The sequence below is a fragment of the Gopherus flavomarginatus genome, chromosome 15 (assembly GCF_025201925.1).
Source record: "Gopherus flavomarginatus isolate rGopFla2 chromosome 15, rGopFla2.mat.asm, whole genome shotgun sequence".
Classification (NCBI taxonomy): Eukaryota; Metazoa; Chordata; order Testudines; family Testudinidae; genus Gopherus; species Gopherus flavomarginatus.
The window spans coordinates 17,866,211-17,892,096 of NC_066631.1; the positions used below are offsets into that span (position 1 = coordinate 17,866,211).

Consider the following 25,886-nt stretch of genomic DNA (forward strand, 5'->3'; position numbering starts at 1 on the left):
AAAGACCAAATGATTCACCCAATATAGGGTCAATCTGACATAAGCAAACCACGGCCTAAGACATTATTCCCTTTTCAAAGACAATAAAACTACTAACATGAGTGATAAAGCAACTTACATTCCCAGGATACTCCTACCTTTATTGCCATTTCACTAGGTGCTACATACACTCCTTAATAAAATTTACAACTTCAGGCAGAACACACATTAACAAAACATACAAGAACTTGCGGTTCTCTCATTCAAACCTGATTTTTAAGTTCTTGGAGTTTGAAGAAAAGTTGTGACAAGTACACCGCTGCCTTGATATAACACAAATTTGGATATAACATGGTAAAGCCGTGCTCTAGGGAGTGAGGGGGAGCTGTGCACTCTGGTGGATCAAATCAAGTTCAATATGATATGGTTTCACCTATAACACGGTAAGATTTTTTGGCTCCCGAGGACAGCGTTATATCGAGGTAGCAGCGTATTTCAATGAGATCATATCATTATCTTTGAAAACTCATGGCAATTGGGGGAGGTCCCGGATGACTGGAAAAAAGCTAATGTAGTGCCCATCTTTAAAAAAAGGAAAGGAGGAGGATCTGGGGATCTACAGGCCAGTCAGCCTCACCCTAGTCCCCAGAAAAGTCATGGAACAGGTCCTCAAGGAATCAATTCTGACGCACTTAGAGGAAAGTGATCAGGAACAGTGAGCATGGATTCACCAAGGGCAAGTCATGCCTACTAACCTAACTGCCTTCTATGATGAGATTACTGGCTCTGTGCATGAGAGGAAAGCAGTGGATGTGTTATTCCTTTACTTTAGCAAAGTTTTTCATACGGTCTCCCACAGCATTCATGATGGCAAGTTAAAGAAGTATGGGCTGGACGAATGGACTATAAGGTGGATAGAAAGCTGACTACATCATCGGGCTCAATGGGTCATGATCAATGGCTCCATGTCTGGTTGGCAGCCAGTATCAAGCGGGGTGCCCCAAGGATCGGGTTTGTTCAACATCTTCATTAATGATCTGGAGGATGGCATGGACTGCACCCTCAGCAAGTTTGCAGATGACACTAAACTGGGAGGAGTGGTAGATATGCTGGAGAGTTGGGATAGGATACTAGACAAATTAGAGGATTGGACCAAAAGAAATCTGATGAGGTTCAACAAGGACAAGTGCAGAGTCCTGCACTTAGGATGGAAGAATTCCACGCACTGCTACAGATTAGGGACCAAATGGCTAGGCAGCAGTTCTGCAGAAAAGGACCTAGGGGTTACTGTGTGGAGTAGGGCACACTACAAAAAAGATGTGGAAAAATTAGAGAGTACAGCGGAGGGCAATAAAAATGATTAAGGGGCTGGAGCACATAACTTATGAGGAGAGGCTGAGAGAACTGGGATTGTTTAGTCTGCAGAAGATAAGAATATGGGGGGATTTGATACCTGCTTTCAACTACCTGAAAGGGGGTTCCAAAGAAGATGGAGCTAGACTGTTCTCAGTGGTAGCAGAAGACAGAACAAGGAGTCTCAAGTTGCAGTGGGGGAGGTTTAACTTGGATATTAGGAAAAACTTTTTCACTAGGAGGGTGGTGAAGCACTGGAACAGGTTACCTAGGGAGGTGGTGGAATCTCCTTCTTTGGACGTTTTTAAGATCAGGCCTGACAAAGCCCTGGCTGGGATGAGTTAGTTGGGGATTGGTCCTGCTTTGAGCAGCGGGTTGGACTAGATGACCTCCTGAGGTCCCTTCTAACCCTGATATTTTATGATTCACTTAATTCCTCCCTCCTTAAAACCTGCACAATCCTAAAACTCAGCCCTGTCTTTAGTTAGGAATCCGGTGAAGTAGTAGCCAAGATTTGTGCGCAACAGAAGAATAACGTGTATGACTGGGGACTCTGTTTAGGCTATTTCTAAAGTGCCTATTATGGCATTTAACAGTCTTATACCCACATGCGTGGTAAAAATATACTAGAAAATGTGTCTGGGATAAGATGTTGGGAAGAGGGAGCCTAGAAAAAAAAAAGGAGGCATGATTACTAGGGTGACATTAATGACACAATATTGAGCAAACAGTGGGCAGACACCTTGGGAGAAGAGGGAGAGGATCTGGAGATTGGAGAGAAAAAAACAGGGAAGGGACATTTTAGAAAGAGAGTGACCCCTGGGGGTGGTGCATGTAACATGTAATGGGGAGTTGGAGACACAAGCAGTAATGCTGCCTGCAGGCAAGTCTAGCCAGGGGCATCTGGAGGGAACACGGCTGGGGAAGGAGATTTGGGGCAGGCCAGCCCCACGACAAAGAGCAAGGGCGTGGCAGGCTCAAGAGAAGCGACGAAGCAGCTGCAAGCACAGACGCCGCGACTCTCTCAGGGGAGTCGGGTCCTGCGAGGGGTCGGGGAGGCGCTCGGTGGGCAGGCCGCAGACTGGGGGCTCTGCGAGTGGACTGACTCCCCGGGCAAGAAACGGCCCGTGAAGAACCGGGGAGAAGCACCTGGAGGCCCCGAGATCTGCGGGGGCCATAGCGGCGGTTACCCTAGGCTGCTTCCCGTCAGAGCCCGGCCGTTCATCCCTCCCGCTCCCGGCTTCCCCGAAGTCTCTCACCTGGACGGCTCCCACTGCGGCGCCGGCTCCCCCCGGACATCGGGGGTTGCGAGGGGAGCGGCCCCAGAGCCCTCCGGCCGCCCGGCCTCCTGTCCAGCAAGCGGAGCAGCCAGCCTACCACGCCGATCACCGCGCAGGCGGCCAGCAGCTCCCAGCCCGGCCAGCGGCCCCAGCCGGCCCCCCACAGGGAACCCCAGCCCGGCCCGGCCCACCGCTCCATTCCCGTCCCTGCCCAGGCCAAGCTCAGCACACCCGGAACCCAGACACTCCCTTAACAAACGCCCTTTAGGGACGGTACCTCAGGCAGCCTCCCGGCTTCCGTCTCCTCCTCCCCCCGCTGCCCCCCCTCGCGGGCACCACTCTCGCGCCCGCACTTCCCCGCGTGCGCCAGACCCCAACGGGCCTTACAAGGACCCCACTCTCCCCCCCACCCGCGCGGGATTAGGTCTGTCTCCGCCACTGCCTGAGAGAAAAACAGATCCCGGAGCCGCCTGCTAGGCAATCAGCTCCCCCTCCCTTCTCCTGGGTCCCGTCCCAGGGCTTGATGGGAAAGCAGAACACACACTAAAAAGCTGTTTGCACTACTGCCTGACGGGAATTTAACAGCCGCTCTGCCTCGAGTGCCCCGCCCAGCCCTGTTGCCGGATGGGAAAACAACATGACTGGGCTCGGCGGAGCTGCGCTTTCCGCGCGGTGTCTGACGGGGAAGCGGTGACTGCACGCGCAGGGACCGCCCCGCCCCGCGGGGTTTTTGCCTTTCCCGTACCCGCCTCCTGAAGTCATGAGAGCCCCGCGCCCGCTGAGCCCCAGCAGTTGCTGCGGGGGCTGGAGAGTGGAGCAGAGAACGAGGCTGGAGCTGACCAATGGGCCATCCTGCCCTGCCCGCCACGTGCCGGAGCGTTCAGAGGAAGGAACAGAACTGGGCAATCTCTCAAGCGATCCGTCGCTCTTGGCAGTCAGGGGCTTAAGGACACCCAGATCATGGAGTTGTATCCCTGCTAACAGCTGTTGCTAGGCCTATCTGATTCCTTTTTGAACCCCGTTATCCTTTTGGCCTTCACACATCCCATGACAACTAGTTCCACAGGTTGACTGCGTTGTAAAGTACTTCCTTCTGTTTGTTTTAAACCGACTGCCTATTTCACTGGGTGGCTCCTGGTTCTTGTGTGATGTGAAGGAGTAAAGACCTTCTTATTCACTTTCTCTGCATAATTCATGATTTTATTGACCTCTATCATATTCCCCCTTAGTCATCTCTTTTCTGAGGTGAACAGTCCTGGTCTTTTTAATCTGTGTGGAAGCTGTTCCATATCCCTAATATTTTGTTGCCCTTTTCCAATTATATCTTTTTTGAGATGGAGTGTCCAGAACTGCATACAATATTCAAGATGTGGACATACTATGTATTTATATTAGACTCACCCTTTCCCTTGCCTAAGTTGTGCCCCATTGCCTACCCCCAGCCCTCCCACCTCTAAAACATAGTAGGTTGAGTTGTAGGGGACAAAATAGAGGGGTTTCCTGTCAAATGTGAGTTGGTTTGGACAAGCGTTTCCTGGATTGCGTAGGATACAGTGATGCCTGGAGCTGCCCTTCTGGAATCTAAAAACTGTAACATAGCTGTTTCACGCTTTGTTATTGTTCTAATACTGATGCTTTCACTAATTTAAGAACATTCTGTCAAAATCTTTTGAAGTTTTTTTCCCAATTTTGTTTATTTTTTTTGTCATTCTGAAGCTTTGTTACTCACTCTTAACAAAATTTGGTCCTTGTGGAAGTGTGTAGTCCAGCCCTTGATAATGTTCAGCTAAGGCTACCATGAGTCACTGCCACATTAGCAGCTAGATCCCAAAGAACTTGGGAATCAGTAATACCATAGGTGCTGTGGATGCTGCAGCATCCCCTGGCTTGAAGTGGTTTCCATTATGGACAGGGTTTACAGTTCGGTTCAATGGCTCTCAGCACCCACACTATAAAATATGCTCCAGCATCCATGAGTAACACCACAAAAAGGTTATGCAGATAAACAGTTCAACTTTATTTTTAAAAATAGTCCAAAGAAACAGCACTAATCTTGACTTAGACATTTAAAAAGAAGCAGATGGGTGCAGAAGCCCTGTATTTCAGCAAAATGATTACTTTTATGAAAAAGTATTCCCTTATCCAGTTACATTTACAGTATATTCAGAATCTGATCCCCAGGCCTTCTGTAGTCCTCTAGCAGCATAAGTTATATTTAGAACCAGACAGGTCTGGTTTCAGAAAATACTGCTGTGTGTCCCCCCTGGGGCATAGGTACCTTTCTCAACTGGCCATTGCTCTTTCACTAGTTTTAGAAGCCTTACTCTGCTTCAGTGATTGTTTACGTTTTTTATCTAGCTTAAGTACATTGTTGGCACTGAAACAATCTGTGTCCAAAAAGAGCTTACTCAAAGACAGGCACAAGATTGGATACTTTGTGAAACCCAGAAAAGGGACTAACACACAACTTCTTGTTTTATTAAGTATGACAAAAGTAGCAAGGCTGGAGGAGGAACTTGAAAAAGAAGAGGTTGGAGCTGGCTGTGGACAATGTGTTGGTAATGGTGGACTCCTAGGGACATGGGGTTACTTTGGCCCTATGCTTCAGAGTTTACTTGACCTGTTAGTTGATGGAGTCCACTTTGCAGCTAAAGGGCTACCAGATGAATTGATAAGTTTCCCTGGAGTCTGGTTGTCTCCTGACCACTCAGTGGTGTCTGGCTCTGATTGAGTTTATAGTTTTACAATTGTTTTTAGTTTGCTCTTCTTGGATAGAAAGTAAATTTGTGTTTTTACAGTTATCCTTTCACTAAAACTACCATTTTAAAAGTCTCCACCCACTTAAGAGGGCAGCAACCCTCTAAGAACCAATCACCGAACCAAGGTTTTTCTGCTGGAGGCAAAGCTGAAATTTTAACCCACTTTATGACACTGCTATCCAGCTTGGTCTCACAAATACACCTGTACCCTGATGTAATGTGACCCGATATAACACAAATTCAAATATAAAGCAGTGGTCTGGCGGGGCGCAGGGCGGGACTGCACACTCCGGCTGATCAAAGCAAGTTCGATATAATGGGGTTTCACCTATAACACGGGAAGATTTTTTGGCTGCTGAGGACAGCATTATATTGGGGTAGAGGTGTGTGTATAAATGTGAAACACAGCTTGCACCAGATGCTTCTGAGGTGTCGAAGTGCCTTGGAATAAGCATCATTGGCAGAGTCATAGGAAAGTGAGCAAAGGGAAAAAAATAGAAAAGGGGTGAGAGGTGTGGAGACAGATTAATTAAATTTAGAATCCCTTTCTTACCAGCTAATTTTAACATACATCAAATACAAAATTTTAAGCACCTGGCAGACAAATGTAGAAAACAAGTTTTCGTTTCCTAGGGCAACATTTCATCATGAAAGCTGATTTGACTATCAATTATTTTTGAACTACAAATTGTCTACTCTAAACTACACCCACTGTTTGGTCCTGTCTGTGTTAACAGAAGTGATATGCTAGGAAAAAATCTTGTAACAAAGTTTTTAATTAAATGTATGGTTTTGTCTGCAGTGTGGACAGATCATGAATCAAAGTGTTCTTTGAGAGCCATTCAAAATTATTTTAATAAACGTAACTGCTGTCCGCTGTGAATAGTACATCACTTCAAAAAAGAAATGTTGGCTTCATTCGTGCTGGCCAGCACAGCTGTAAGACCTGAAATCATATTAAAAACATTATTATAGGAGTTTCAGGACACAGTCAGTTAATGATAGGACCCGTATGGACAAGGCATGTACAGCATATCTACCTTGAGAGTTTATAGGGATTGTACAGGCATGACTGTACAATAAACCAGCCAGTGTGTACAACTTTAAATGAGAGGCCTTGAAGTAGAGGTTGACAATGTCCCTTTAACTTACACTGTTTAATGCTGAAAGCAAGGTACAGTCATTTTAGTTTCATTTCAAATGTCTGTATTTAAATTAAAATCATGACATTTCCCCACTGTTTAGTTTTGTACATTTGACTTCAAATGTCAGCAAAATCCAGCCAAGAGAGATGCACCCCACTTATCTTTCATCATTCCTGACGTTCAGCACACTCAATAAGTTAAATACAATGGAAACAATTACAGTGATTCTTGAAACATTTAAACTATTGATTGTAAACTAATATATAATAAAATATTGCTTCAAATTAAACAGATCTTTTTAAAAGGTTTCTGTACAGCATCTTTAGAATTTTATATATAGAAAAGTTTACTGCAAAAAAGTGTACTAATTTCACTATCAAAGTAAAAACATGAAACCCTTTACCAAAAATAGTTTATTGCACAAAACTTTTAAGGATTTCCTATGCACACCTTAATTTTTTTTAATTACATGCTTTGTAAGGTCATAATTATTAGTTGTACATAGTATAACTCCTCCCTCCCCTCGGTTATCCACTCAAACTTTGTGAAATGACAAATGCTTTTATAAATACAATTGAATTAGACAGCAGATGACTGAAAAATCACATATAAAACATGACAGCATTTCTTTTACAATATTTAGAATGTTTCCCTCCCATCATATCCCATCTGGCTAGCATTAATGGTTACTCTGGGCTGTCACTGCTTTCATAATGAAAACACTGTACCCACAAAAAAGGCTTCTGGTCACTGGGGGTATGACATGCAAGAATTCACACCTCACTCCCAAAATTAAGATAAACATACATCACCAGTTTGTGCATCTATTAAACCAGTAGGGAATTTGCCATCTTTGAATCAAATTTATATTGACCAGATTAATCACCATCAATGCACCCTGTGGGATATTTTAATTGCTGTTAAACCCTCACAACACTGAATTTCACTTATATGAGGAGGAATATACAATACATGAATGTATATGCCCTAGATAGAATTTCCATTCTGGGCACTATACTATTCTCCTTACACACATGAAACTCCCACAGATTTCAATAGGAGTATTGCCTGAGTGAAGAGTATGGGATCAGACTCTTTTCACAAGAAGAGGAAGGACTGGGTTGACCACCTAATGTGGTACACAAAAATTTCCAAGTAACCTGGAAGACAATGGAATTAAACTTCATGCAAAATACGACACCAGAGACTAACTATAAAAGCTTCCTCTCAACATAGGTTTAAACAGACAACTAGGAAAGTTTCTTCAAAAAAACAAAAACAATACATGGTTTTGAAAAATAATGCTGCAGCCTTTACCACCTTGTTACTTAAATTTTGTAAATTTTTTACAATACAGCAACATTTATTTCTCTTTCATCATTAAAACGTGGCTGGGGAAGTAGCAACTACTAGGAGTGAGGAAATATACATAGAAATTACATTCCATTGCAGTGCAAAACCACAGCAAAAATAGATCCCTTTGAGATTATTCCTTTAGTTTCTAAAAGCACACCAATGCTAATGAGGCACCGATTTGCTTCTTAATTATTTGTCAGTGCTCTTATACATGCAGGAGGGACCAGTGTTTTTATTCCCACTCCTAGTTTTACAGGCCTGAGAAACAAGAGATCTGAGACTGCTGTGGAGACATTATGCTGAGCCCCAGGGTGGAAGGGAGAACCTTTTAAAAAACAAATCACCACCTCTCCGAATTAAGGAATAAGGTTGAAGGACTCTAAAGTGAAGGCTTGGCCCTGTAATGTGCTGAGCATCTCCTAGGACATGCTGAATTCCCTCAACTCCTGCTGACTTCACCAGGAGTAGGATGTCCTCAGCACTTCATAGGGTTTAGCACCCTCTAGTGTCATCCACCCCTTTTAGGTCCCGAGGATGGGTTTTGTAAAGAGTGGTGAATATAAGTTAAAGGAACAAGAAGTGTGATATCTTAAAAGTCTAAAAAAGGAACTGGGTACCCTCAGAGACAGGCTGGTTGAGTAAAGGAGAAATCAATTTTCACATAACAAATTTACAGAGCCGTCCCTTGGGTACAGTGAATCGGGGTGACCACTCCAGGTCCTGCAGGCCTGTGTGACTGGCCGGCGTGGTTGGTCCTGGAAGTGATGGGTCAGTCCTGGAAGAGACAGATTCATCACTTCCTCCCTAGGCCCCGCACCTCCATAGGGATGGCCCTGCTAATGTATCTCACAACTTAACACAATTATCTCTTTTCTTAAGAGGAAACTATACATTTAAGGGTACTTTGCTGTATTCATATACACTGTTTTTTAAAGCAGTCATAAGAAAGATGCAGCACTGCCCTGTAAAAGGGTGCATTATGATAACTAGTACAATACAAATCTCAGATAAATGCTTTGACTGTACAAATGTTGCCAAACTTAAAAATTAAAACAATGGATTCTTAACCTGTAGATAATGCATATTGTCACACAGAAAAATAATATTAACTCTGCACAAATGGTATTTTACTTAAAAACCTGAACATTTGATACATTTTTTGCACTGAATATATTAGTCATTATGTAGTTTTAACTTGATCAATTAACAATACAGTATTTTTATTTTTTTCCTCCTAGGGCACAATATACAGGTATCTTAAAGGACATGAACAGCAGCAAAATTAGTCAGTACCATTTACTCTGTAAAATAAGACTTAAGTAGTATATAAACATTAGCACATCTGGGCGAGTCAGTAAAGTTTTTGGCTTTTTTTAAAACCGTTCAGTAATCCTACATGACTGGCAACTAATGCCACATTAAACCATTCATTCCCTCTCAAACCCGAAATCCTTAACTTTAATATCAGTCCTTCATATATTTTATTTTATTTTAGCTAAAAGCTAAGAGATAATCCAATACTGGAGTTTCACAGTCAGTCAGTTTAGACACTGTTGTAGTACAAACTGTTCAGCAGGATTGAGTAAGAGAGGTTTAGAGAACTAAATTTTTAGATAAAAGGTAAATTGGTTTGTTTTAACTTTTTTTTTTTTTTTAAGATATTGCAAAAAAGCAGCCCTCTCAAAGGAAAGAGAACTGCCTTTCTAGAAAAAGATGGATTTTGACCATCTGCAGAACAGTGATAAGGATGATAATGTGTCTCAGTATATGCAAAATCTAAGTACCAAACAATCCTTATTTCACAAAAACCTCATTTTTTTCCGTAATTTAATCTACTTGTATTGATTGGTCAAAAAAATCCAAACTACAGAGCATGTAACTGTCCCTATTTTCTGTATCTTTCAAGAAAAACAAAAAGTACATGTATGTATGTGAGCATCCGCTGATTCCTCTAGATGTAAGTTTGTCATGTGCAAAGTGTGATTCAGACTGTACAGCAGGCAAAACAAAGCATTGGTGTTACTTCTAGAGGAATGAGGAGGAAGGGATGACCTATCCGAGCACTGTCAACAGGATAGGGATGTGATCAAAGGAGACATGACTCTAAGGCAACGGCTTCAGTCACCTTGTATTAGATCGAGCAGGGTGCATCTGCAAGGAGGGCTGCAGTAGTGCCAATGCTCCCATTCATAAACAATGCGCACTTACTTGGGAGCAGGATGAAAAAAGTTAAAGCTAATGAAAATAAAAATAATTTTATAGGCATATCATTTTGTCTTTAAGATACAAATAAAATAGTTACATTTCTAAAATCTCTGTTTTTTTGGGCTAGTTTCTGTAATGACTATGTACAATGTTTTCCAACAGCAAACTTAAATGTCATACATTAAACAATGACAGTAACAAAAACACCCATGTCAATCTTAATTTACTGTATACGCATACTAAAACAGACACTCCAGGTCAGATGATTATTATTTATATACATACCCTGTACTGGGGATGTCTACTTCAGAAATTAAATAAAAAGGTGCAAAAAAAGCATTTGTGCAGTGAAATAAAGCTCCCCACTGGCCTGAGAATGCAAGAGGGAAATCAGGCACTCTGGACAATGTCCTGGGCAAACACTGCCAAAGAAAGTTACTGGTCTACACTGACCAACTTTTTACAGTCCATTTCTTTTAATATAGGGCAATGGTACTTCTCATAACTAGAGGCAGGCTTGAACCAAAATCTGAAATCCGGACACCTACAGCCTGAATTCAAGAGGGTGGAGGTTTTGGATTCAGATTGCCAAGCCTGACCCAGTGCCTATGGCTGGAACTGGAAAAAGACTTACTTTTCCAGATACGATTTGGCTGCAGCCCAAGATGGTGAAAAATTTGAGATAATCTGATGTTGCAAGATTACAGTAATCCCTTAACTAAACAAATCCAGACCCGGAATCTCTCTCTAGTAATAATTCAGATTTTTTTAATCCTTCCTCTGAAATTCTGCTTAGACTCATAAATGGGGCAAATTTATCCTCTGTCCCCCACATGGATTTCACTACTTCAGTGAGATGAAAGCATTCCTCACAGGAAACCTTAATACAGCATGGTCCGCAATGAATGTTTTGCTGATTCCTTGAAACCATTCATTTGCTCTGCTTTTGCCTTTACCAAAGAAATCCACTGAAACAAATAATGATAAAGATTCCTGTACACACTTAAAGCAGTTGTGATGAAAAACAACAGTCATTGTTTCAACACTTCTTTGTCACCAGCATTGTGATTCTGTTCTTTTATGTCCACAGCAGGAATTTCCTGCTCGCCTGATGCTGTTGCAGGACAGGTAGAAGTTAGGTCCATTAATTGCCCTTCAATCCGAGTCCACGAAGACATTGATTCATGTACTGTTATGGTGTGTTCCTCCATCTGACGCTGAAGGCTGTCCATTTCCTGCCTTTTGAAAATGATGGGAGAGAAAGCAGAAATATCAATTGGAAGTTAGTTACCGGAAAAAAAAAAAGGGCATGATTAATCATTGACTAATTCATTTCAATCATTTCTGAGGTTTGAGATCTACCCAAAATTACCTGAAGCATAATGGAAGCACAACGCACTTATATATGGGAACTGAGAGCCAGTCTATGCTGAAAACTTACATTGCGTCGCTAATGCCTCAGATATGCGGATTTTTCACATCTCTGAGAGACACGAGTTAAGTCAACCTAACCCCTGGTGTAGACAATGCTAGGTCAACAGAAGAATTTTCCCATCAACCTAGCTACTGCCTCTCAGGGAGGTGGATTAACTATGGTGACGTGAGAACACCCCTCTCATTGCTGTAGCGACACTGAAGCACTACAGCAGCGCAGTGCAGTGTTTTAAGTGTAGACATAGCCTAAGTCTCCAAGAAACTCAAGATTCTTAATCCCTGGGCTGAGAGCAACGTGGAGAGGACACACTTAGTCCAAAGGGAGAGGGCAACATTGCAGTGTGCTCTTTTCCATACATCCCCCTGGTTAGGCATGAAGCAGAACTGTAGCCTCAGTGGAGGCATTTAACCTTCCCAAGCAGCTGGGTGACAGCAACTTGGATGTACATTATACGAACACACTGATATGCTGGAGAGCAAATAAGGCTATGAAGTGGAAGAAGAAGGGGCAGAAAGCAATAGAGAATAAGGAGCAGATAAAAACCTTAGCACACTCAATCAACCTGCCACCCCAGAATCCATTTTGGATAGGGAGGGAGTGTAGCTCTCTTAGCAATACACCTCACTTGGGAGTTTTGTAGGGTGAGATATGAAAACTGCTACAAAAATGAAAAGGTTTAATGAACATTCTATAGCAGACAGGAACCCAGGCAACACATTGAAGAGAAAACTAACGCAAGGGTCACCTTGCAGATGCAGACTAGTGGCAGACTTCAAAAAATATTTTTAATATTAAATAACACGTGGTTTTAAAAAAAACGTGTCATACTTTAGTTGGCGGAGACAGCTGTTCAGGTTTTTTAAAGGCTCCTTGCTCACAGCTGTTGGTGGTTTCAATAGCTCTTCTAGCAGCGCAGCAGGGACTGGACAGTCAGGAATCTTCACTGGAGTCACAGGATTTGAAGAATTAGTCTCTCCCTTCAGTTCCTTCTTCTGTTTAAAGGAAAAACAAAATACCCAAACAGAAAAAGAATAGAACATGTTCCTCTACATCACTCCTGCCACATAGGAACAGTGTTAAATCCTGCTCCATAGCTACATACTTGCATAATGGTCAGAGTTCAGAGGATAATAGAAGGTTACTCAAAAAGTAGGCTCAGCTACATAACAGACTGAATCAGTCTAGTTTGTCAGTCATACTTGTGAGTAAACAAATATATTCTAGACAGGTAGGTGAGGTGGAGTCAAAGGTTCTTCAGTTCTATATACTAGATAAGAGGGACAGTCTCTAAGATCTCCTACTATTAAGGGACCGATGAATAGGCAACTGAGACAGTATGGCGTTAAATTAATTGCCCTGGTCCTCTGTGGTAAGCTAAACTATAATGGAGAAAAACAAAAAAAAAGTTACTCAAGAGTTCAGACAAAATACTGGCATAGGTCAAGGAAATCCTTTTGGACATTTTGGGCTAGGCTGATGGGACTGATTCTCAAACTGTAATCAGCGGATCACCAGTGATCTGCAAAACCCTTCCTGCTGTTCTCAAAGTAAATTATTTTGATAATCAAGTACTGGGAGATTGGAAGGGGAGTTGGTCCATGAAAGAGTCTCTTACTAAGTAGTCAGCAGAAGAAAAAAAAGAGAATCACTACTACAGTACCTTCCTTTATAAGTACTAAATATGAGAACTAGTGAAGAAGCCATTAACTGTTGAAAATATGAGTGAAAGAGACCAGAAAGGACTTGGACAGACTGCATAAGCATGTGCCCTTTTAAGGGATTATCTAAAGGAGAGAAGATTTGCCCACCGTTTATTTCTCTCTCTTCTTTTTTGATATGTTGCATTGAATCAACATGTGAATGCAACATGTTGCTTCAATACACAGAAAGAAAGACATTCTGCTGAAAGAGAAGTGAACTCCCTGTTTAGAAACCAGCAAATCTCCCAGAATTACTATTTAAAGAATAAGAAAACCACTGATCCCCATGTGTAATTCTAACATTATGATTGTATCAGGATTCTCATGAAGTTATGCTACAGAAAACTTTGTTCCCATGTCACGTTCCCAATTATTTTAAAATAAAGTATTTTTTCTACTTAAATACCTTCTTCATCTTGCCATGCTTCATGTCAGTCTTGAGCTGCTGGTTCTGCTGCAGCAGTGTCTTCATGCTGTTCTTCAATTCAGTCACTTTAGCCTGAAGCATGAACTTGTCCTTCTGAGTCATTGACAGATCTTCCCGCACCATCTCCAACTCAGTCTTGATATTCTAAAGAATGAAAAATTAACCATTAAAGAACCTTAAAAACAGTATGAGGGAAACAGTCTAAAATAGAAAATTCCAGCTTATTAGTATAGTGTTCATATTTTATCTGCTAAAAACCACTGAACTGCAAGCTGAATGACTCTAGATGTTTTATATATTCTACTAGTTTAGAAATTTCAATTACTTGCTAAATTCTGAAGTCAGATGCCAGTGTAGGATATGCCACTAATATAAGCCAGAAACATTTAATTCAATGTATTACCTTTTGAAAGAGTGCTATAGGACAACCTATTTAAACAGCATATTCTTGCTCCTCTTTGCACTGATATATACTGGCATCATTTAAACTTATTATCTACAAGTCTGACAGTACCTATACCTATCAAGTCATTTGTTTGATAATTCCCCAGTGCAAGGTTTCTTGAAGGGGCACCGTCACGTGAAGTTTAGATTTAGATTTTGTAAAAAGCAAGTTTTGACAAGACCCAACAGAAATGTTTCCATCGTTTCTTTAATTTCAATAGTAACTACCGCCCCTACACCACACTCCACTGCTATTAATTTGCCAACTGGGCACAGCAGCATTGTGTTCATGCAGAAGAACCAGAAAGTGAAGCCAATTAGAAACATGTGACTAGCCTATGCTGATTGTCCAAGCTCATTTCAGTACAAAAAGCAAACACAATAATGAAATGAAAATTGATAAGAATCAAAAAAATCTGTTTTAATCATCTACAGTTTTATATGTAACACTTGTACAGTACTTTGCTTTTTAAGTTTAGTATCCCCCTAAGTGTTATCCTACTAAGTATCTCCACCCCTATTGTAGATTTACTCTTCAATGAAAACACCTGTCTACCAGAGTCATACAGGCCAGATCAAGTACCTGTAATACTACTTGTATTCCTTCTAACTCCTTTTGACTGCGTTGCTCAGTCATATCCAACTGCTGCTTCAGTGTTTGGATTTCTCTCTCCTTCTGCTCCACCTCCCATTTGAGGTCTTCAACCTACAGGGGGGAAAAAGTGTACTTAAAATTCACTACAGGAGCAATCAATCAGAAATCTGATGAGTATTGTAACTGTTACTTATTTGTTGCAAAAATCTCCCACTTTTTAGATTGCTGATTAAAACAAAATCATACAAAAATTGCTGACTGAGGTGTCAATTAAACCACCTGTTTCATGCTCCTGAAGAAGACATATGTAGTATGGGAGTAAGGAATTAACTAGAAGCTTTTACCTCTTGGTTTTCAACGGGCTGTTTGCTAAGTTGTTCATCCAGCTGTTTCTGTAGAAGCTGGAGTTGAGACCGGGCTTCTGCCAACTCCTGCTGGAACTGTGATACTTCTAGAGAATGTTTTCCATCCTGAACCCTAGAATGGAAGTGGCAGAAAACCTCAAATTGCCATTATCTGTAATTTTATCTCTTTATAACATAACTAATAAGATGAAATATTTAGCAGTACATGATATACATCATCAGCCTGAGGCACAAAATACTCTATTTTTAATAAAATTAGCAGCAAAGTCTGGTGAACTATTTCTTTGACAGGCTTTGTCTATATGCTCAACCCTGGATTTTAGCCAAAAAAGACAGAATTTCAGTAAGACAAATATATTGTTATATAACTACATACTTCTTGACAAATGTCTTGATGGCTGATAATGTTACATACGAAGGGAAAGCTTTAGTAGGATATTTTAAAAGAAGCAGTTCCCATATTGATCCATTCTGGCGTTGATATCAGTGTTAACTGCAGAACTGAGGCTGTGAGATGACAAGTTAATTCTATGGTGGAGGGAGGAATAGGCCTGGTCTACCCACAGTTTTTGTACTGGTATATCTATTTCAGCTGGGGTGTGATTTCTTACCAAAATAGTTATATGGGTACAACTCTTAATGTGGTCACAGTTATACCTGTATAAAGGTGCTTATACTAGCATAGTATACTTCTCATATTGGAATAAACTATTCCATCCACAGTGGATGGAACTACACTGGAATTGTTAAAGTAGTACAATGTGTGTTTAGACAAAGCCTTAATGAAGTTATTTGACATTTAAAAAAAAAAAAAAGCATCATTCTGAAGAGCTCAAAATCCCATTAGCAGCTTCATGGAGGTCTTGTACTTCAAATTTTCACAGCCTGCATTCTAGGGGTTGTTCCACTGAAGACTGGAACATGATGGAATAACCAGTATGTTCAGCAGCAGGCAGCCAGTTCAAATTCCCACACAACAAAACAATTTACTATATACCAAGAAAGTGGATAGTCAGCTGAAACCTCATTTGCTTATCAAGGTCATCCTGCAATTACGGTCTCAGTGATGTGCAACAGAGTCAAGAGACTGAGTAGAGTGTTAACCTCATCTAGTGTATGAAGCAAGGTTTATCTGTATCAAAACTGTAAGAAGTGCAAGTGAGATGGTCTGAAGAAGATGTACCCCAGATACAGTAAAAGAATCATGAGACAGAAAATAGAAGTTTTTTTTGCAAGCAGTGCACACTTGTGGCAAGTGATAAGACTCAGATAGGACTAATTCCACACAGACCAGAGGGCCAAAGCCAAAAATTCAAATACATAAGTAGTTCTTAGATTTCTTAATAAATTGCAACCATTTTATTCACCTTGTTCTAAGAAACTTAGAGTTTAGTATATATTACTGTGTACTTACTGTAGTTTGTCTGCTTCAGCCTGAAGGGCTTGGACAAGCAGTTCTTTGGCTTGTAGCTCTTTCTTAATTTCACTCAGCTCAAGAACAGCAGCTCTATAATGACGACGGTTATGTGCTGCATCTACTTTGGCTGCCGCAACCTACAGATGCAAAATAGACAGCTTCTCTTCATCTGACCAGTATTACAGGATTATAAAAAGGTAGAGATGATACATGGGTGAGACACGCACACATAAAACAGAATTTGCTACTTATTCAATATTTTGTATTTAAATAACCTGTGAAGTAATAAAGCAGAATCCGAGCTCTTACCTGCTCTTTAAGGTTATTAACTTTTGACTTTTCTCTTTCTAAGGCAGTCTGTAAGGCTTGAATAAGTTGTTTCATTTGCTGATCCTCCTCCTCTTTACGCTTTAGGACTGCTTGAACCTATGGTATCACAAAACTGGAGGTTCAATGGCACACACAGGGTCTGTGCACAATGTCCAGAAGATTTGGGGTGGGGGTAGAGGGGAAAGAAAGCAGTAGTACCTATTCTGACCAGTGAAGTATTGTTCATTTGCATGCAGTTTTGTGTAAGACATGAAGTGTTAACTATTTTTTAAAAATGAAGGTTTAGGGTTATTAAAAGGCTGGCTTTGAATAAAATATTATCCCTGTTTTTAGGTATAATTTTAATCATTCATTCACACACCTTGGGTCAACTCTCCCCAGCTGCACCTTGAGCTGGGTACACTGTAGAAACATGCCTTATCTAGTGAGGGGGTCAAATGCCTCTCCTTGCACAACTTGCATAGCCTTGAGAGTTTAATGATGCTTTTAAATGGACTCCCTCAGATGGAAGAACTGTTGTCATGACAGAGTCTCAAGGGCACTGGGGAATGAGGAAAACATGGGAATTCTCAAAGTTCCAACAGAGATGGAGGAATGTCCCTCCGCCCCAACTTCCCCCTTAGAGGTGGTGGAGAATTACAAATGCTGAGTTATTTAACTTTCAGAATTCAATACAGTAGGGTGCAGACAGAACCTGCTTTTCAGAAACAAAAAATGTCACAAAACCTTCCAAAGGAAGGTAAGTAACATGAAATGTATTAGGCATGTGGATCTTTTCTGCACATTTTAAAGATTCCATGGCACCTATGAAAGAGTAAGAGTTTGCCTGAGAATCCTTGGCAAAACTTCCCCTCCCATTACTGTTATTCACTCTCACTGCACAGTGCTCTCTCACCCCTGAAATGGCTATATTTCAGTGATGGTAAATGTAGATTGGAGATGGGAAAGATGCTATATTGATCTTACTAATTTTAATATTTGTCATCAACAATGATATCAGATCTTTGTGGTACAAGATATATGTTAACAAGAGCTGTATTAAATTTGTCACTTTCACTTTCGCAAATTTTTGTTAATGTTTTCGTTGAGAAAGTTCTTAATTTAATCCAGCAGGATTTTTTTTAATGACATGTCTCCCACACTTATATTATTATTCTAATGTAAGACACATGAGACCTGGACCTGGAGAAAGCACACTATTTCTTTAAACACATATTTTGAATGAAAATCTACAGACATAATCCAGTCCCTGTACCTTCTGCAATCAGAAGAATATTAACCTTCTCTTCTAAAAATGTCACATCAAAAAGTCAAATGCTTTGAATACCTGGAGATTCAGCTGTACCAGGTCTGCCTCTCTCTTTGCTAGTGCTGTTTCGAGGATGTTGTTGTGCTCCCGCAAAGCAGTGTTAGACTGACCAAGACCAGTGAGCTTCCCTCGTTCATGTTCCAGTTCGAGGGCCAACTTCTTGTTTATTTCTTCTAAACGTTTTATCTTCCTCCTGAAACCTCTAGATTCCTGAAGCTGCAACCAAAAAAAAATAAAATCACAATATTATTGCCATAAGCAGTTGTGAGGTAGACTCATCAAACATGATGATTGCTTTGTGCATATGATGTTAGAAAAATTTTCCAACTTTCACAATAGATGCTTCTAAAATTTAGTTCAACCACATTCTTATTCTGATTTTCTCTGGGAGATTAAAATGCTGGCTAGAAGTAGACGGCATAAGTACTGTCCATAGGAGAAGAAAAGAAGGGATGAGCTACTGATGGTAGAGAGGTCAATCCTGCACATTTCTAGTGCCACCTTATTGTTTCAGCAGTGAATTCATGGGAGTCCTGGGTACTCAGCATCTCTTGACCAGGCTTAGTTGGTCTCTTTCATATAGGAGCTTCTTTTCTTTCACCCCTACTCTTTTTTCCTGTATTGTAAGTAGGGCAGCGGTGAGTGTGGCTGACCCTAAGGCTGCCCAAACAGCTGGCTCCGGGGCAAACTGCTGAAGTGGCCCCAGGGACAGGGACAGCCACAGCAGCCGCTGCTGGAATGGCTCTGCAGCCAGTCCCTGGGGCGGCCCAGCAGTTAGTTGCACCGACTGCCGCTGGAGCAGTCCTGGGGCCAACTGCACTGGCTGCTGCTCAGATGGTCCCCAGGCAGCTAGCCTCAGGACCACCTGAGCAGTGGCCGGTGTGGCTGGCCCCAGAGACTGCCTGAGCAGCAGTCTCTGGGGTGGCTGGAGCAGCGGCTGGTTGGTGGCCCCTGGCAGCTGGTACAGCTGCCCCTCCCTTGCCGCAGCTCCCCCAGCAATGGCTTCTGGGGTGCCCCCCCAGAAGCATCCCCACCCCCAAGATTTAGTTAGGTGTATTTATAATATAAGTCAAGGACAGGTCATGGGCTGTGAATTTTTGTTTATTGCCCATGACCTGTCCATGACTTTTACTAAAAATACCGGTGAATAAAATCGTAGTATTAATGATAAGGGCCCAATAAAACCACGAGGAGTTGGCAGCTTGCAGCAAAATTAGCAAGTGTGGTGGACACATTGTTCCTTTTGTAAGATTATAACATACTTTCATTTTATTTGAACAGTTCAATCCCAAATCCTCTTTTTCCCCCTGGGCTGTACACTGAACCTCCCTGTCTGCCAGGATAGCTCAGGCAATTACCTCATCCTCAAGTTCAATCACTTTTTCCCTGTACTCCTCAAGCTCCTGGCTGGTGAGTGAAATTACTTCTTGCAGCTCTTTCTCCAACATCATCTTACTGTGGCTAACAGCCTGCAGCTCTGTCTCCAACGCTTGAATCCTTTCCTAAAGGCAGAGACATCAGAAGTCTAGTTAGTAGAACGCTTGTTTTGCAGAAGCAACTGTTCTTTTTAACAAGTTTATTCCTCCAACAGGTAGAAGTTTAAAGTGCTTTAATGGACAATATTTTGGGTCGGGTGGGGGAAAAACTTACTACATTTAACAGATTCACATCATAGATGCCATATAAATCATATAAAGAGTCACATCTCTGCCTTGAGAAGCTTGCATTCTTTTACTGACAGAGACAGTATACACAATAAGAGAACAGACTTCATACAACATCAAAAAAGAGCTTTAGCATTTGAAAGCTATGGGGAAATAGTTGGATTTAAGGAGGGATTTAAAGGAGGACAGAGTGTTTGGTGCAAGCAAAGAAGAAACTATTAGTTAATAAGTAAAAAAGGCTTCATTATACTTCAGTACAAGAAGAAAATACTGAAAACCTGCACTTAAATAACAGGAACATTGACATGAATTCAGGGCTAAGGAGCGTCAGCTGTTTATTTTACTCATATATTTGGAGACTGCCAAAACATCTTCCTTATTTTTGATAAGAAAATTCTCTCACAGTTGGAGACACTGGCACATGGGCTATAGGTCTGGAAATTGGAAACTGGCAGCATCTTCACAATATTTAAATAATACTTTAAAGAAAACCACTTCTGCAGTAAATAATAAATCAAGGCACACTTTAAGTGAATTCCCCTATGACTGAAACGGAGCATATGGAATCTTTACTACAGACTTAAATGCATGTTAAAGGGCAAGCTTCAAGTTTATTTTAGTTTGAAAAGTATCATAGTTATTAACTTTTTAAGTCCTGAAAGGGGATTTCACAGCTGGCTACAGGAATGAAGCTTTGTTGTTGCTATAAATTAATATAGATAAACAGAAAAACTTGCAGTGTTTTCAGTGGAAGGTAAAACCCTGTAAAATACAATCCTGCCCAAAGATGATCATCTCATTACCAAATTTTTTCTCTGTATGATAAATGAACCTATAGGAAAGGCCATGTCTTTAAGTATTTAGTAGTAAGGCAAGATAATCCTATCTCTCTACTAACAAAGTTACAGGACATCGTCCTACATGGGAAGCCTGGTTATTTCCTCCATCAGCGATTTGTGCTCTTAATTTGCTCAGCTCCAATTCAGAAGATTCCTTTGCAGTGAGGGCTTCCTGCAGCCGGCGGCTAAGAATGCCAACTGCATTCTCATAGGCTTTGTGTTTTGCCTTCATTTCTTTCTGTGCACTGGTCAGATCTGACCCCAGACACTTCATTTTTTGTTTCTGTTCAGTGATGGCCCTAGAATAAGAAAGCACAAAGAGAACTGTATTAAACAATTAAACTTTTAGATTAACAAAACTCTATTGAGAGGTCATAGCAAACACCCCTAACATGATACTAATTCCCAAAGAAGCTATTTATTCCCAAAGTTACATAAAATCAAATAGACTGATATAAGAACTAAAGCTTTTGCTTAGAACATAAACCACGTTTTTCAAACATTAAGGGACAATACCAAGTTGTTTACTCCACAAAATTAGTACATTAATTGCAGAAAGCCATTTTCTGATTTGATAGTCCTTGGCGATGCCACTGTTCTTGTGCATCAGCAACAAGAGAGTGCAAGACTTGGGCAGCATTGCTGTAGACATGTGTAAATGAAATGGAAAACTACTCCTGAGTTTAACTTCTTCTTGTTTATCAAACTCACTTTTGTGCAAGGCTGCACTGTACTTTTACAGTGGTGGATTCTATAGTACTGCTCCCTTTCTCCTTCCCAATATTCATTTACATGTCTACTTCCATCCCATTCCCATCACATCTACAGCCTCAGTAACACTTAATATTTGTGGTTTTCAATTTAGTGCTTATGAAAGACAGTATTGTTAAAAAATAATATTTATTAATGTTGCCATCTGTGTGACAACTGTTTCAATATATACCAATTGCAACAAGCCACTTTTGGTGAGCAATAGTTTGCTATTTGTACAAGTTCAGTTGCCTCTGGCCTCATGCCATATACCACAAAGCTTGGAAATAAACAGAAATGGTCAGAGGAGAGGTCTGTGAACCTGAAACTCATGAGTTTCTGTCCTACCAACAGCTTCCATGTCCAGGCGACATTGGGGCACAGATGTTAAGTAGTTTATCCAGCTGTAAAATGGAAATACAGCTGCCATACAAGGGTAGGGAAAAAAACTAAACAGTAATTTTTGTACAGTACACTGAAGTAAAAAGGCACAATAGGAATAGTGAGTGCTACTGTTATTCTGGCTATGTAAAAATCTGACTTACTTTTTGGCTTCCTCTTGCATTTGTTCTACCTGTAGTTTTAATACCTCATTCACCTCAGCAAGAGATGTCATTTGCTCTTTATCAATCTGCAAAGACTTGAGGAGGAAAAAAGGGTGAGGGAGGAAGAATTTAAAAATGGAAAAAAATACAGTAAGCACAAAAGAAATCCTCATTCCGGTTTGCTATATACATGTGTGTGTATTATATATTATACACACAAACACACAGTGTATCAGAATGGTAAAAACAGGACTACTTTTGTATCTATTTGGCAACCAGTTTATGGTAAAGTTTAGTTTAATATATCAACAACAAAGTAATGTGGTAATTTTCAAAACTATTTCCTTTTCTATATACAAGGATTGGGGGTGAGAGGGGAAGTATGTTTCCTTCCATGTACCAAAAAGTCTCCTTCACCATCCCTTTTTAATTCTAGTCACTATCCTGACATCTACAGACTTGGCAGTAGTTCCCTCAGCATATGCTAATACAAGTCCTTAACATGAAGGATTGTTGTTGAGCAAAATAAGACACTTGCACTTCCTGACAACTCTGGGAGCTAGGAGTGTTGCCTCCACAGCACATCTCTATCACACCTGCAGCCTAATTCTCCACTCTGTTACTGGTATAAAATCAATGTAACTCCACTGACTTCAATAGGAATTAATATAGTACCAGTACATAGCAATACATCATCATTCAGTTTAACCATCAAAAGTAAGTAACATACAACTGCCTTCAATATATATTTGGTAACCTTAGTTTAAAAGATTACCCTTAACTACAAAACCTCAATAATTAATAGGATTAGCTGCAGCTCAAATGTGTGTTATCCTTGATATAACTGCACTAGATTTACTCCTTACCTGTAGCTGTATCTCCATGTCATCCCGTTCTTTTTGCACTGACTGGAGGTGGCTTTCTAACTCCACCATCTGCTGGTGAACCTGGGATACTTCCTTCTGAAGTCTTGAGCGTTCAACATCAATGGATTGCTTTTCACCTTGAAGTTTCAGTAGCTCTCGTTTTAATTCTTTCACTTCTGAATCCAGCCGCTTCTTTGTAGATTTCAGTTCACTAATCAGCTGGTCCTTTGAACTTGCATCTCTTCGATAAGCTTCCACCATTACCTAGTGCACATGTCAGAATCAGAGAGATATCCACCATCTAAAACAACTGTTGGACTAATAGGCAAGCAAATGGTAACAGTCAACAGTGCCACTATAGGGAACATCTGAAGTCCTGTTACATCTTTAGTTTAAAATTAGAATCATATTCCGTATAATTCCAAACAAGATTTGGAGTAAAATATTATTTCTTTTAAATTAAAATTCCCCAGGCCAACAGAATTTCATACAGTTGCATTAAATTTAAGGTACTTGAAGAGTTACCCAATTTTTTTATAAAAATGAATATTGCCAAAAAAGTTGTCACCTAGTACAAATGAACTAGAGAAATCTTAACATATTGTAGGCCAAATGAAGTCCATGTGACAAACTTCCCAGACTTTAATGGGAACACAATTTGGCCTACATGTCTGCTTTTATGTCAATTACAGTTTAAAAAAAACCAACAATATATAACCTACAGAAATATACCTCACAATGAATTGTGTTACAACATTCCTTCTATTTGCTATAATGGCCTGTCAGTTAAATAATACCATTATCATTAGGAAGTAAGATGCCATTAACCTATTAGTACATGCCTTCCCGGCAACACACAATCTTTGTTCATTTTAAATACAATTTTGAAATGGCTATGTATACCCACCTTTTGCTGTACGAACTGCTCCTTTACTTTCTGGGTCTGTCTCTTCAGGCTGGCACTTTCCTGTTGCAGATTTTCCACCTATGAGAGAAACATGCAGACATGTTGCCTTACTTGGATTACAAATTCTCTGGAGCAGGAACTGCCATTCTGTTATGTATATGCATAGTGCTTAGACAAACAAGGGCCCTGATCCTGACTGTGGCATCAGACACTACCGTAATGCAAATAATAAATTGTTTTATACCTAAATAGTTGAGACAGATTCAGAATGATAATCTTCCCAACACCACCATCAAGGATGCAGCATCTCCCACTTTCTGGGCATGCACGTTTTAGAATACATCAGATTCTATATCGTGTATCCAGATGACACCGATTCAAGTTTACATGCTCAAGTTAAAAATCAAAACAAATAGCAGGTGCTTCATAATTTATAGAGCTACAAAAATGTTTTTAAACTGCATATACCAGCAGAGGTACTTTAGCCTTCTGTGACCAATACTCTAGAATCCCCCACCCTACCTTCAGTGGGAACTCTTTGCTGGGTCCCATAAGAATGGCCATACTGGGTCAGACCAAAGGTCCATCTAGTCCATTATCCTGTCTTCCAACAGTGGCCAATGCCAGGTGCTTCAGAGGGATTGAACAGAACAGGTAATCATCAAGTGATACATCCCTGTTGTTCATTCCCAGCTTCTGGCAAACAGAGGCTATGGACATCATCCCTGCCCATCCTGGCTAATAGCCATTGATGGATCTATCCTCCATGAACTTATCTAGTTCTTTGTTGAACCTTGTTTGAACCCTGTCCCAGTACAAGCCTCCAGTAGAAATGTAGATGCTCTACCTTTCTCTCAAATTTGGGATGTTCTACACAAACTGTGGGTCCAAACTTGCTTATGACAATAGAGTTTTGTTTAGTTGAAGCTCCATTGTGGATTAGAGCACACGCAACAGAACATAAGTAGACAGCAAACCTGGTCTGGTAAACAGGTACAGGGAAAAAACAAGTCTGGGAACCACTGTCAGCATACAGTAATGGACAAAAATGAGATCAGGTATGTTGTAAGTTAGGAAGCAGCTATTAATTCTTCCAAAAGGAGTGCCCACAGAGAATCTAACCTTACTGTATGCATAGGGAAAATTTTTTTGGCTGAGATTGCCTCATTAACACAGTGCACTAAAAATACTATTTCCAAAAAGTGTACTTTATACAAAAAGAAAGAATATAAATCTATTAATTTTGAAAATTGATATCAGACATGAATCTTTCTCTTGACAAAGAACAAATCTAGTTTATTAAATCCTTAAGATGCAAGAATAACTCAGTTGCACAAACTTCATGAATCCAGAAGCACAGACCAGATATAAAATAATAATAAATGGGAAACATTCCACTGATATAAACAGAATAAATAAGCAATATTCACTATTGGGGAACAGTCATAAAACAGCTAGATTTATTTTCATTCTCTCGATCTTAAAGTTCACGTGCACATGATACTAACACCATTGGTTTGCAATGCTCCAGTCACATATTTGGCTCTACCACAAGCCTGTGTCAACAGTTACATCTGTTATTTACAACAGAATAATTTTAGAAATTCATTACCTGGCTTGACTTTATAGCTATTTCTTGTCTCAATTGTGCCAAGATTTCTGATGCTGCCTCAGTACTTTCACCTAAGAAGTTTGCTCCTTCATCAAGTTCTTCTTTGCTTGCTTTTGCTGCCTGCAGAGCTACCTCTAGGACAATCTTCTCATTCTGCAAATATTGGATCGTGTCATCCTTGGAAATAACATCACCTTGAAATTCCTCTAACCTGGCCACCAGCTCATCATATTGAGTCTGTAGGTCATTTAGGGACTGCTCTTTGGTGTGCAATGATTCTTGGGTTAAGGTGAGCTGCTTCATGAGCACTAGATGCTCTTGCTGTAAAGATTCAAGCTGCAGATCTCGCTGATGCAGAGTCAATTTAACCTGAAGAAAAAAACAGTTTTTAAAAGATTTAATCCATCTCAGATGAATTTTAAAACTACAAAATACACTTTTATATAAGAAGGTACTCTGAAAAAAATAGCCTAGTATCTTTGAGGCACTAATAGAAAATAACTGTAAAGAAAGTTGAAAGCAATCTTATGTTTCATTGATTCTCCCTGTTCACAGTGTTGATTATATTGGGGTCATTCTGTGCAACAGCTAGAACACTAGAGAG

At 40.5% G+C, this 25,886-nt stretch overlaps 2 protein-coding genes across 5 annotated transcripts in view; both read right to left on the reverse strand.

The window, feature by feature from the left end:
* The window catches only part of ANKLE2 (ankyrin repeat and LEM domain containing 2), a 32,540-nt gene extending 29,420 nt beyond the window's left edge, over window positions 1–3,120 (reverse strand). The window contains exon 1 of one of the 2 annotated variants that reach the window (XM_050924095.1): window positions 2,890–3,120. Coding sequence is in view for 1 of the 2 variants with exons in the window: in XM_050924094.1 (XP_050780051.1) it covers window positions 2,592–2,811 (220 nt within the window). In the remaining variant the exon portion in view is untranslated. Of the gene's footprint in view, window positions 1–2,591; window positions 2,861–2,889 lie in introns of those variants that run through there. The other variant, XM_050924094.1, reaches the window with a different exon arrangement.
* A 5,290-nt stretch (window positions 3,121–8,410) lies between these two features.
* GOLGA3 (golgin A3) overlaps window positions 8,411–25,886 on the reverse strand; it is a 37,464-nt gene continuing 19,988 nt past the window's right edge. For all 3 annotated transcript variants that reach the window (XM_050924077.1, XM_050924078.1, XM_050924076.1), the window contains exons 11-24: window positions 25,283–25,651; window positions 23,671–23,748; window positions 22,764–23,027; window positions 21,898–21,992; window positions 20,685–20,901; window positions 19,458–19,601; window positions 18,118–18,315; window positions 16,770–16,886; window positions 16,458–16,597; window positions 15,023–15,155; window positions 14,667–14,789; window positions 13,619–13,783; window positions 12,341–12,504; window positions 8,411–11,316 (exon numbers count right to left, since the gene is read on the reverse strand). In XM_050924077.1, the coding sequence (XP_050780034.1) occupies window positions 11,109–11,316; window positions 12,341–12,504; window positions 13,619–13,783; window positions 14,667–14,789; window positions 15,023–15,155; window positions 16,458–16,597; window positions 16,770–16,886; window positions 18,118–18,315; window positions 19,458–19,601; window positions 20,685–20,901; window positions 21,898–21,992; window positions 22,764–23,027; window positions 23,671–23,748; window positions 25,283–25,651 (2,415 nt within the window). In that variant the 3' untranslated portion in view covers window positions 8,411–11,108. The remainder of the gene's footprint in view (window positions 11,317–12,340; window positions 12,505–13,618; window positions 13,784–14,666; window positions 14,790–15,022; window positions 15,156–16,457; window positions 16,598–16,769; window positions 16,887–18,117; window positions 18,316–19,457; window positions 19,602–20,684; window positions 20,902–21,897; window positions 21,993–22,763; window positions 23,028–23,670; window positions 23,749–25,282; window positions 25,652–25,886) is intronic.